Genomic DNA, 13,029 nt, shown 5'->3' with positions numbered 1-13,029 from the left:
GGAACGAGAAGTGGGCCATTCCCCCTTAAAGGAGAGTGACACAGGAATGGGTTCCTGATGGCAGCTGCAGCAGGGAGGATCGCAGAGTGGGCTGCTAGTCTCCAGAACCCTCCAGGAGGCTTCACAGAGCCCCCCCCCGATATGTTAATATACCCATGGGTCCCTGTGGCGCCTTGATCACTGCAGAGCTGTTGGAGCACGCCCTGCCCCTGCAGCCACTTACAGGATTCCCAACTTCCTAGGAGGAATTTGGGAACCCCTGATCTGGGGAGTTTTCCTGTTGCTTTTGGCTGAACAGATCTTATGTTGCAGGAACCTGGAGGTCAGAATTGCCAGAGCACTGGTTTCAGATTGTTCAGATGAGTCACACATGAATTCAAAGTCATTGGCAGAGTTACCGTGATGTCATGGAATGATTTTAAATGTCTTCACTAATATGGTATAAAGCACTGCTAGAGGCTGTAACAGGCTATATGCTTGTAGTGAAAAATAGTACAGAAAGTTTTAATTCTAGTGTTCCCTCTGCATCTGTAAGGACATTTGACTGTTGACTGTAATAGGAGAAAACGGGGCAGAGTTTCATTTTAACATATACCTTTCTTGGTGGCAAAGTGAAAAAGATAGGGAATTAAGACTGTGTTGCAATTCAAGGACTACCCAAATACAGGTTAATGCTTTTGCCTGGTCCCCTAGAGAACTTAAGGATCTAATTCTACTAATGGCTTTCCACAAAAAAGGGATAAACGGCACAACATTAGCCAGACATGCTCCAGCATGTTAACACTCCTGTGTTAAGATGGGAATTATTAGACATAGTGCCTTTGCTCTGTAACTGATTAGGATTTAATTCTTTAATATTGCTAACTAATGTGACCTGAAGTCAACTTTTTCCCTCTTGCCTATTGTTCATTTCGTTGGCTGAGTTCCAGCTATTTGAAGAAAATGGGATGGCGATTTTGCCATGGAGCTGTCAGCTATTCCAGGAGGCAATTATATTCACTAAAACTAAGACCATAGGTTTGCATACAGTGTGCACACGTCTTTTAAATAAGTAAATTAGATGGTTGTCTTATGTTTCTAGATCCAGCAGCAGTAGGAATATAAGGTCCCATTACTGGAGGTAATGATGCCACTTAATAACCATCTAATTTCTCAGTTTCACACATTGAGAAGTTAGTCTGGATTGGCCTTAAATGGGAAGGGGAGATTTCTGGGGTAGGCAAGTAGAGAGAAAACAAAAGGCAATTAAGACCCTTGAAGATCATTGCCTCCAATAGAATGTAGGAAGTTGCTTTATCCTAAGTCTGATCCCTGGTTCATCTTAGTTGGCATTGACTACACTGACAGTGGATTTCAGACAGCAGGGTTTCCCCAATCCTGCCTAGGGATGCCAGGATTTGAACCTGGCTCTTCTTGCATGCAAAGCAGATGCTCTGTCACTGAGCGATAGTGTCTCCCCAAACGGGGAGCCAATTGAGCAAGGTGTGAAGGTCTCCATTTACTGTTGAGCATCAGAACAATGGCTTGGTCAGAAGACTTGGGGCTGTATATTGTGCTTAAGCCATATTTGCCCAATGTTGCATATACGCAACAGGGACCAAATGTGTACACCTGCGGGCCGGGCACAAATGGGTTTTAAACTTCCAGTTCTGACCCATTTTGTTGTCAAACGAATACTCATTGAAATGTAAGGGGCATATGTTATAATTTCCCTGGAATACTTACATTTTTCTGTTCTAAAGAGGAGGAGGAAAGCTAGGGCAAGTGAGGGGAGAGAAAGATGCTGCTCTCCAGTTCATAGAGGAAGGCATTGCTTGGGAGATGATTTTGAGTGATTTAAATGCATCTTTAATTGGGTTCTTTAAATATCACAAGCAGAAGTATCAGAATGTGTTTCCAAGGGCAAAGGAGGAGTTCACCCCACACAGTCTGATCGGCCTGTCATTGGTTAGTTCTGTCTGGAGTCCTCCTCAATTGGCTTCCTGAAGGAGTGGAGTCACATACACAGTGTGCCTTTTTATTGCTGACTTAGTTGTCCCCTTTGCACTGGCTCTCGCTGAGGAATAGATTTATCCAAACGGATCCTCAACGAAGTTACCTTTTATTTTACAAGTGGCTCAGACAGGCTTTTGTGAGCTAATTTCTGGGAAGAACAGAAATGAGCTTGTGTGGACGGAGGGTGACTCTGCCGGTGATTACTCCAATAGTCCTGCAAAAACGGGTAGGCAGACTTTACACACACACTTCAGAGCATGGGGCAAGGCAGCAGTGTTGCAGGGAATGTATGTGCATTTAGGGTGCCTACATTGGGTGAAAGAATCCACTCCTGTGGCTTTAAATGTGCGGACAGATGGTCACTGTAAACACGAGAGTTTACAAGTTCCAGGAAAGTTTTGCAAACAAGTGGATATTTTTTTTAAAAAAAAAAATTGGGTATTATGGAATAGAATGGCAGATTGTAGCTAACTCTTGTCCATAAAATGATGACATAATGCATGTGGTTTCAGTTAGAAGGAAGGTAGTTTCATCTAATGCTATGAACTGTACTGGAGGACGTGGGGTAATGTGTCATTTGAATTTCCATATTTTCACTGGGTATATAATTGCTAATGAGGTTTGAAAAATTGTATTGTGACGGAGTTGATGTAAGCCAGATCTGATTTTTCTGCCGAAGGTGGTGGTTAATTCTGTTACTGTTTTTAGCCACAATAAATCTGAGCCATTCCAACATACAGTATTGCATTGTTGCTCTTCTAACACCCCACTTCACAATATAAATTATGCTATATATGTCTTCTTTTTCCCAACCTGAGCAGAAATAAACCAGCTGCAATATTAAGCAGTGCTTTCTATTTTGTGTATAAAATGCCCTTGGGAGCAATACTGGAATAGAATAGTTTTGTACTGTAATCTGCATAGGTCCCCCCCCCCCCGAGCTATAAATTCTGGTTCTTCTGCTGGCATAACCCATTTTTCCTTACAGCTCCTCCTGCTAAATCTCTACCTCTCATGCAGGTTTTAAAGGCCAAGAGTTTCTGTGTAGGATAAAAGTTACTCAGCTGTTATTCTGCCCTTATTGAATTTGGAATCATGGATAAAATCTGGAAAATAAGGAAAATTTTCATTTTTAAAAATAGCAATCCGTTTTTCACATTAAAAAGATCTTGTTATTAATGTCACACTAAATTAATATTTAAATTCAGTGCTTCCCAAACTTTTTAGCACCGGCACCCACTTTTTAAAATGAGAATCTGTCATGACTCACTAGACCAGTGGTTCTTAAACTTCTTAGCCCAGGACCTACTTTTTAGAATGACAATCTGTTGGGACCCACCAGAAGTGATGTCTCTACCTTGAAGTGATGTCATGGCTGGAAGTGACATCATCAAGCAAGAAAATTTTTTTAATAGTCCTAGGCTGCAATCCTATCTGTGCTTACCCAGGAGTAAGCCCCATTGACTATCATTGTTGAAAGCATATATATTATAACCTGTTAAAAGTACAGATCTCCCCAAATGCAGTCACATACCATGTTGGCATCAAATCTAATATACTAAAAATAAAATATTGAAATGAATGGGGACCCACCTGAAATTGGCTTGTGACCTTCCTATTGGGTCCCGACCCACAGTTTGAGAAACAGTGCACTAGTAAAAAAAAACTAGAAATATTTTTATTTATGAATAATTACAAATTATTAATAATAATTGGTGTCCTGTGCTTCTGAGGCTGCTAGAAATCTGACACATAGCATGTCTGTAGACGTTTGCTAGACTCTCCCTAGAAATGCAGCTATAGGGCAGGCTTCAAGATATACAATTCCTTATCCTGAGTCAGACCACCAGTCTGTCAAGCTGACTGGCAGAACCTTCCTGCAATGTCTCAGACATGGCCTAGCCCTACCTGGAGATGCTAGCAATCGAACCCAAGGCCTTCTGCATGCAACAACACCTGTGGTCTACCACTGAGCAACACCCCTTCTTTATCTTTCATGATGTCTGTTCAACACATGGCAGATCTCCTGTCCACATCTGCGGTGGTTTACAGCCCATGGTTATTTCAATGGCATGGTTAAATAATCAAAACACATGTCTTGCCTCTAATGTGTTTCCAAAAATGGAATGAATGTGGGAATGGATTCATAAGAATGTGAAACATGGGGGGAAAATGCAGTAATTTCAAATTGCATTAAAATAGTTACCTGGAGGCTGGGAAAATTCTCTAAATAAGTGGATTCTCAATCAGTCTTCATTTTGAAGACTACTGTGCATCAGCAAAGGTTTCCCTGGCGCGGATGGTGCTTATGATCCACTGGGAAGCCCCTGCAAAGCCCCTCTGTTCTCCTCCAGTCTTCACACTGGTGTCTGCCCGGAAATCCAGGCATAGCCGTATCTGCTAGGGTGACAGAACCCGGAAGTGGCTGGCCAGCACCAAGACTGGGGTTGAATGGAGGGGCCTTGTGGAGGTTCCCCCGTGGAACAGTAAGCTCTGTTCACGCAGAGGAGGGATTAGGCAGGGCGCTGGATCTGGCCCACAGGCCAGAGTCTGGAGTTCCCTGGTCTAAATTAATAGGAGGAGTTGCAGATGTTTAAAAATCTAGCACCTTTACATGTTCCCTGGTGGGTGGTGTATATGACTGTAGGGAGGTATTACCCAATGGGTAGCTTTTCTGTTGGAGTCAACAATATTCTGCTAAGGTAACGTCCCATTACAGAGAGGCTTGGAGTGGATTTAAAAAAAAATATTTTCCAGTGACAATCCCCTGAGAGACACAGAGTAATTGAACCTAGATGTGTGCTAGGAAAAAACCAGGAGTAAAGCAAGGCACCAATCCTCTCTTGGTTATAAAAATGCAGTGCAGGACATCTGTTCTTATACATCATAGATAAGCCCAGTTCAGATATAACAGCAAAATAGAGTTTGCCATTATGTTTGATTTGATCCTGGTTTGGTATCCAGGTGTGTTAATTGTGGTTAGTACAAACCTCAGTTCCCCCTGTCTGGGTAAAAGTGAAAACTGTGCCTTGTAACAAACCTTAAATTGAAGCTTTAAACTGCCTCCCCTCCTGTGTCAGTGTTAAGAGAGAGCATGACCCAGGGTTTGTCATGGTGCATTCTCCTCAATGTTTACTGAACTGGCTGTAATTTTTTAATGTTGGGCTAGCAGTACACTTAATTTTGTGATATGCACTGTGACACATCTACAAGACCTCATGCTCCAGTGCATTACCATTGCTGGATATGCTTTGCAGAAAGTGCAAACAAATCTGATGCATGTTCCTAAAAGTAATTTTGGACAGTATCAAGTTGCCATAAAATCCTTCGACATCTTTCACCATTGCCTTTGCTAAGCTCTGGTTAAACTCTTGCATTCACATGCAGGACTGTACGTTTAATTGACAGTGAGTTTGTTCCTACCCTGTCGTTTTTGCTGAAGTATGTGTGTTTTTATCTAAAGACAAAACAGCATGTATTTATTTTGATTTTTGTTCTCCCACATTGTCAAGGCAACACTCTCAGTGACCTTCACAGAGCTTTCCTTGGTGTTTATTAAAGGACATTAAACTAGCAGCTATCTTGCATGGGAGTGAGCACAATCAGTGATATTTTTGTATGCCTTCAGACAGCAGCATCATAATGTATTTGTTCAATATGTACCACCCCCCTGGGTTGATGAGGTTTACTAGAATAATATCTCTCTCCTCTCAGCCCCCCCCAACACCCATTTCTTCTATCTAAATACTTTATGAAGAGTATTATAGTAACCAAGGAAATTGGCAGGATGAGTAGCTTCCAACGCTCATAATCCTCTTTTCTTGGCAGAAATCCCTTGGTTTGGAAGGGGAAGAAGGAACAGAATTTTCCCCATTGAGAAGTGTGCAGGGCTATGATTTAGCTATCTTGGAAATAAAGTAGGCTTCTAGTAAGTCAGAGTTTGACCTTTAGACTGCTATATTGCCTTGGAGTCTATCAGGAGGCCTGCTGAACAGTCAATTTCTTAGACATTGGCCAGAGGATGTATACTGGAGACTGATGTAGCGTAGTTGTTGCAGGTAAGGAACAGCTTGCTACCCCAAAAAATAGACACTTGTTTGAAGGCGATATTGGAAGTGGTAAATCAGGAGTTAGCGTTGACTCCATTTTGGATGTGGCCGTGTTCCCTCTTAATAGTGCAGTTGCAGAATATAAGGACAAACCAGGAAATTGAGCTGTGCTTCACCCAGTCCATTTCTGACAAGAGTTGCCAGATCAAGGTCATTCCTAGTTGTAGGATTCCAGCTGCAAGCCTGGTGGTGTCAAGCAGTTGCTGACTGATCAAAGATATCTGCTGCTTTCTCCACTGCCACCTTGGCCAGTTGGAGAAAATGTAGCTTTCCACTTTTGCAAGTCGTGCACAGTCAGTTTTGAATGAAAGGCTGCAGAAATGGTGAGCAGTCAAGTTGCTCACCTGAAGGGCTGAGGTCAGCCTTCCAAAACCTGAGATCTGGCAGCCGTAATTACTGATTCCTGTTGGATGTTTATCCCCAGAGAGTCCTCTTTAGATGTCTGACTCTGATCTAATTATATTAAAGATCACACGTGGGGCAATTCCTGGTCTAAATTCATAGGCTGAGTTTCAGGCCTAGACGCAGCATGTGAATGAACGGGGCCTTCTAATGCAAATGGAATTCTGACGTTTTCAATGGACATGTTTGCCTTTTTACAGGTGATTAAAGTATATAGCGAGGATGAAACTAGCAAAGCTTTGGAGGTTCCGAGTGATATAAGAGCCAGAGATTTGTGCCAATTGCTGATATTGAAGAACCATTACGTTGATGATCACAGCTGGACTCTGTTTGAACATCTCACTTGCTTAGGTTTAGGTAAGTGTTTCTTGCTTCAGGAAAAAATGTGTCAGACTCTTGTATGTTATTCTGGCGTGGGGAGAAAAAAGCGAATCCTCGGCACACTTTGGATGGAGAGTAAACTCCACTGAATACAGTGGGATTTGTTAACCAACAAGATTGCAAGGTAGATGTCCCAGAAGGGAAGCCAGGCTGGGAAGTGACAAGTTCTAGTGACTGGGCTACCACTCAGTAAGCATTGGCCTCTTGACACTTTCATGCTGCTGTGTTGTGAAAAGCTTTGATCTTTGGCTGTTGACCAAACAGACTGCCAGCATGGACCTTACTTGCCAGTTTTTTGCTTTACTAAAGTGTTTTATTGTAATTTTATGATGTGGCTGTAGTGCATGGACACTTTCTAAGTGGCATGCCCAGAGTTGCCACATATTTTGAAGAGCATTTAAATAATAACAAAGAAAGCACTGCAGCAATTTATAGGTTTTTTTTTTTTTTGGGTTACTCCTTACAGAACATGCCCCCAAGTTTCTCATGCTACAAAAGGCACAATCAGGGTGGCCATGGCTACTCTGCTTCATTTGTTCTGCTTGGGAAATGGGGAGAATGGCAGGAACAGAATGATATGCAGGTGAGAAGGTCAATAGGGTGGATGCTAGTGAGCTGCATTCCACTAACTGGCAAGGGCTAGGCTGGGCAGGGCAGTGTAAAGATGACCAATGATCTCAGCAAAGCCCAGGTGACCCAGCCAGGCAGAGATGCCATCTTCAGGAAAATCATCCTCAAACATATCCTAGCTAAGATAATCTTTGAGGATGAGAAGTTGGGCAGGCTGAGGGGAGCTTTGCTACGTAGAAGGGAAACATATGGACCTTGGAACAAGACCTGCTGGATTGAACTAAATGTTCATGCACGCCACCTTTCTGGTCTCATCAAGCAGTCAGGCATGTGAATTTGGAAAGCCCCAAATAGGCAACAGCACTCCCACTTTTCTTGCTTTGTATCTTCTGGCACTCAGAGGTATACTGCCCTTGAACTTAGAGGCTCTGTTTAGGCTCATGGTAATAGCTACAAGAGATGTTAAAGTGGAGTGGCACATACAAGATTCTCTAAATAAAAAGTGGCACATGGCATGCTGTGGTTTGGTCACTCCTATCTTGGAGCAAGTTGGAGTTTAAAGGAGAGAGAGAAAGCTATTACACAAGCACCCACCTGCATTTTCTGAGCTGGGTATGTTGAAGGAGAGGGGAAAAATCTGTAAACTTAACCCATTTTTGCCAGCCCACAGGTGCACACGTTTGATCTCTGTTATTAGTTCTATTGAGGAGACTAATAACAGTTGCTGATCAATTGAGTGATTTATTTTACTTTTCATTTATATCTCGATCCTCAAACACAAGTATTTCTAGGGTAGCTAACAATGACCTAAATTAAAACCAGTAAAATGAAATAGTAAAGAGATGAATAAAACTCCAGGAATAAAACAGCAAATCTCTTTGCACCATCAAACAAATACCAATGGGGGTTGAACAGCCTGGGAATCAAAGAGTTGGAAGGGATCGGCAAGGTCAAGTCCCAACCCTCTGCCAACACAGACTCTCCAGAGCAGCAACAACCCTGATAGGTGGCTCTCTAGCCCCTGCTTGAGAGACTATTTTCATATTGTTCCACACTCTCTTCATGCCGGACTCAAAGAAGGCCTTGCAAGGTGCACTTTCATTGTCCTTTCTTGCTGCACCAGTGTGGCCCCATGGTTTATGACTTTGCTATGCATGGTACGGTAGCCCATGCACATGATTTTATCCGCTTTTGATTTTTCACAGTAGACCATTGGATATTGCCATTCAATATCCTGCTGCTGCTGAGTGGCCCTCCCGACTGTACAAAGTTTGTTTTTTTAACTCACAACCTTGTTCAGTGGCATTACTAGGGGGGTGTGCACTGCATCGGGTGACGCACATGGGGGTGGGGGTGACACCACTACTGGCCAAAATTTCTAAAATCTTGGTAGTTTTGAATAATACCATCATGTTATATATCTATCGATGCATAATTTCATGCAGATTGCAATGAAGTCAACCGTGTTCAAATATCTTTATTCTGTCAAATGTTATAGCCAAAAAAAACCAGAGGGGGCAAGGTGATGGTATGTCACCACACCCACCACCCAGGCATTGCCCCTCCCACTGCATGGGAGGAGGTCCATCATGGGGGTGACACACTGGCCTTCTGCACTGGGCGACACAAACTCCTGTGACGCCACTGACCTTTTTAAAGTTGTGAGTTCTGTATGCTGAGCAGGGGGAGATCAATTGCAGTCTTCATCAAAGGCTGGCATCTTTTGCAGTGACTGAGTGCTTGTTGGTGTCACCACCCCCTTTTTAGAAAAGATTTTGAGATGGGGAGCTTTTCTTTTATGTTGCTGTGTCAGCTGGCTCTGTGAACTTTCTTGTTATGGAGAAGCTGAATATAAATGTTCTTAATATTTCATCCAAAGTTTTCCAACAATGTATTTTTTATTATTTATATCCCACCTTCCCTCCCCCCACATGCAGTGTATTTATGTTCCATATATATAAAACTGCCCGTTAGCAAACACAGATGTAAAATCAAAGCATCACAAATGATCAGTTCAAAATTAAACTAAAGCTGCAATTTAAAATTTAAAGTTGTTTTAAAAACAGCAGTAAGCCAGACGCCCATCTTTTAAAAGGCAATGCCTGAAAATGTCTACTGCTGGAAATATTTGTAAAATGTGTCTAAAGACCACCTTAATTGATTGATTTGTTGTTTCACTTGCCTTGACTCCAATGTCAGCGGTGGAGCAGCCAGCCAAAATATTGCTGCGAGGGCATTGTTGACAGAGCTGCACTTGCAGAAGTGTTATTCTACTGAATATTTCTGGGCAGATAGTAGATGCCTGTCTTCTAAATTACATTTTGTTCCACTGAAGGAGACTTGTCAACATCCTCTCACAGGGTCATAAATTATCCTGCTGAGATTTGATTTAAAGTCCACTAATACAGTCGTGGAATCCAGAGCTACAGCTGTTGAACTTCTAAAAGCCTAGATCAACAGAAACGGCACTCGCAACGTTTTAGCTGTGGAGTTCTGAAGTTGAATTGAGTCCTAAGTGTGAAAGATGGAGAACCTTTTTGCTTGTACTCCCTTAGTATTGTTTGCCTAGGCAGATGAAAACTGCTGCTTACAGACTGCATTGATGTACTGCATGAGAAGTACAGGTGCAGCCCCATGCAAAGGAAAGGTGAGGTGTAACTTAAAAACAAAATCAGATTTTAAAATTTCTAAATATTGTTTATTAGGGCTTTAATTATTAGGGCTTTCAATTTTGGACATACTCTGGAAGTTAGTGATAGACAGGGGGGCCTGGGGTGCTGTGGTCCATGGAGTCATGAAGAGTTGGACATGACTTAATGACTGAACGACAACAAGGGCTTTCATTTGTTACATGCACTTTGCAGTAACAACCTGGAGTAAGAACAAATGAGAACGATTAAGCAGTTGCCCAAGAGGCACAGAAGACTCCATTCCACTGGCTGGGGGGGTGGGTGGGTAGGAGACATCTTACTAATGGGCTTTTCCATCCATGGTGTGAAGTTGGCTAAGGCTTGGTTTTACAGGATAGCCCCGATATCCCTGTGCAGGCTTAAATGACTTCAATCTTAAATCCACAGAATCTCATGTGCAGGGATTTTGTGGCCACCCTGTTCAGGTGAGGTAGAATGTACATGCCCACTTCAGACTGCAGTTCAGGATGCCACTTTTAAAATTTTAACATTGAAAACTGACACATCAGGGGAGATAGGATCAAATTAGGCTCTTTGCCTGTTATACTAGTTTTCTACTTGCAAGCAAGTGGGTTGGTTTTTAAAAGAAGAAAGCATTGAAAAAAAATCATTTCATTCTTCCCCAACCTCCCCACTGCGATGGTTCAGTCTGTTCTAGTACACAGAATGCCACCTTCTCATTCTGCTACCCAAGTAGAGCGAGCCTAAGATGCCTCTGAAGAAGCTTTTCATTTGCAGTGCTCATTCTGTGAAATCAGTTACCATCTGACCCCTTCCTGGAAGTATTTCATAATTTTCCCCTCCCCCCCCCATGATGTTCTTTGGTCAGGCTTTAGATGTTTTATTTATATTTGAATATGTAATATAATAAAAGGTTCATATTGAGAGACTGCAAGAAATAAACCAAAACAACAAGAACTGCAAACAGAGCATCTGATAAAGATGTACAGTTGGATTTTGGTATTCATGTGGAATCCATTCTCCCATCCAGAACCCTGCAAATACCAAAACCCATGGAATAAACACATCTCCTGTTCTGGTCCCTAGGTCCTCTGGACAAAATCAGAAAATATTCTCCATTTGCTGTCTGGAGGTATTTTGAGGCCTGCAGAGGCCTCTGCCGGCCTCAGAAGGGCCCCTGAAGATGCCAGAAAGGCATTTCCAGTTATAAATACTGGAAGTGCCATTCTGGTACCTCCAGAGGCCTTTCTGAGACCCATAGATGCCACTCACAGCCTCAGAAACTCCCAGACACAACCGTAGAACACCTCTGGTCATGTCCGGAGCTCATGTCTGGCCTCCTTCGCAGATTTGGACCCAGCAATTAGTTAAAACCGCACGTCCTGAATCTGCATATAGGGAGGTGGAAGCTGTACTATGAGTTGTTTGACTGTAATAATGGTGGTTTGTATCATCCACAGACCTTCTTAAGTTGGGTCTCATTACCTAATAGGCCTCTGTTTTACTGTGATACTAGCTACCCAAATACAGGCAGACCTCTTGGGGGGAGTGTAGTATTTGCAGCAGACTCTGTCTGAGGACCCCCACATAGCTTCAATTGGACAATACCATGACATAATGTTGTGGGTCTGAGATTGGCCAGAGTAAGCAGAGATCCTTGGGTGGAGCAGGTGAAGATCCAATTTTCTGATTGAGAGTAAGTGGAGGGGTCTCTCCCTGCAGCTGAACTCTCTTGAAAATAGATTGATTTTTTTGTGCACATTGGCCTGTTTGGGACAGTAGGGCAAGATGCCCGGGAGGAGATGGAGGTAGATGGTTAGAGTCTCTTTGGGAGTGGGGGTTGAGATTGCTGGGAGGAGGAAAATGGGTGTTCTAGAACTTTCTCTGCCCAGGGCTGGCTTTAGGCTAATTTGACCAAATTTGTCCCTACACTAGGCCTGTGGATCATGGCACCTGAGTTGGAGAGATCACTTCCAGGCAGCACCACATAAAACCTGCAGAAGAGACGCTGCCTGGACTGAGTGAGCACTTGCAAAGCTTTCTAAGCACCCGTGTTCTTCCTGGTCCCAGATGCAGGACCGGCCTTAGGGCAATTTGACCAAATTGGACTCTGCGCCTGGAGGGTCTCTGCACTTGGGCAGCAAGCAGAGAGTCCACAGCCAGCATTTCACTCTGGAGCTGACACTCCAGCATGGTATCTTCCATGCTGAAGTGTTGCGAGGAGAGCATGGTGAGTGGAGCATTGCTGCTGGGCAGCCCCCCAGTTGCCCCCTGTGTCTTGCCCCTGGGTCCAATTGGCTTGAAATTGCTCCCCCCAGTAGCAGTTGGTGGTGACATCATTACATTGCCACCTACTTCTGGATGGCATGCTTTGCGCGGAGCGCCATCAGCCCTAGGCGTGCCAATTCTGCTTGTTCTGGTGAGTGGGGAGTTGGATTTGCAGAAATGTTTGCATTGGGCCCCACAGCTTCTAAGGCTGACTCGTCCTCTTTCCTTTCATTGTCTGAGGCTTCATCAGCCAAACAAGCAGAGCAGCCACAGACTAACATTGTGACATCAGCATACCCCAACAAATGCCGGGTTGTGAAGTTCTTCATGCTCAGAGAAGTTTGGAACAACTCCTTTTTCATTTAATTACATTGCATGGTTGTCTACATTAACAAGAAGAATCTGGATAAGGTTTGACACAATGCAGCTAAGATGTACAACAAAAATTCGATTCTAGATCAGAGACATTAACTTAACATGGTGGTTGCCAGGGCCTAGGAGAGGAATTTTAGCAGGGCGTACAAAGTTTCTTCAGGGCCCCTTCCCAGAGGGGAAGGGGGAGGCAATGGGGGTAGGCAGGTGGGGGGCGCAAAATAGGGCAGGGGGAGGGTGTTGACAGCCACAATAGTCTTTGGAGCTCAGGTCTACTAGGC

General features: G+C 43.4%; 1 protein-coding gene across 1 annotated transcript in view; it reads left to right on the top strand.

Moving 5' to 3' along the window:
- Window positions 1–2,158: 2,158 nt before the first annotated feature.
- GRB14 (growth factor receptor bound protein 14) overlaps window positions 2,159–13,029 on the top strand; it is a 35,372-nt gene continuing 24,501 nt past the window's right edge. The window contains exons 1-2 of the mRNA XM_066634591.1: window positions 2,159–2,221; window positions 6,707–6,863. Coding sequence (XP_066490688.1) covers window positions 2,159–2,221; window positions 6,707–6,863 — 220 coding nt within the window. The remainder of the gene's footprint in view (window positions 2,222–6,706; window positions 6,864–13,029) is intronic.

Source organism: Tiliqua scincoides, chromosome 1, assembly GCF_035046505.1.
Source record: "Tiliqua scincoides isolate rTilSci1 chromosome 1, rTilSci1.hap2, whole genome shotgun sequence".
NCBI classification, from domain to species: Eukaryota; Metazoa; Chordata; class Lepidosauria; order Squamata; family Scincidae; genus Tiliqua; species Tiliqua scincoides.
This window is presented reverse-complemented; position numbering and strand designations above follow the sequence as displayed.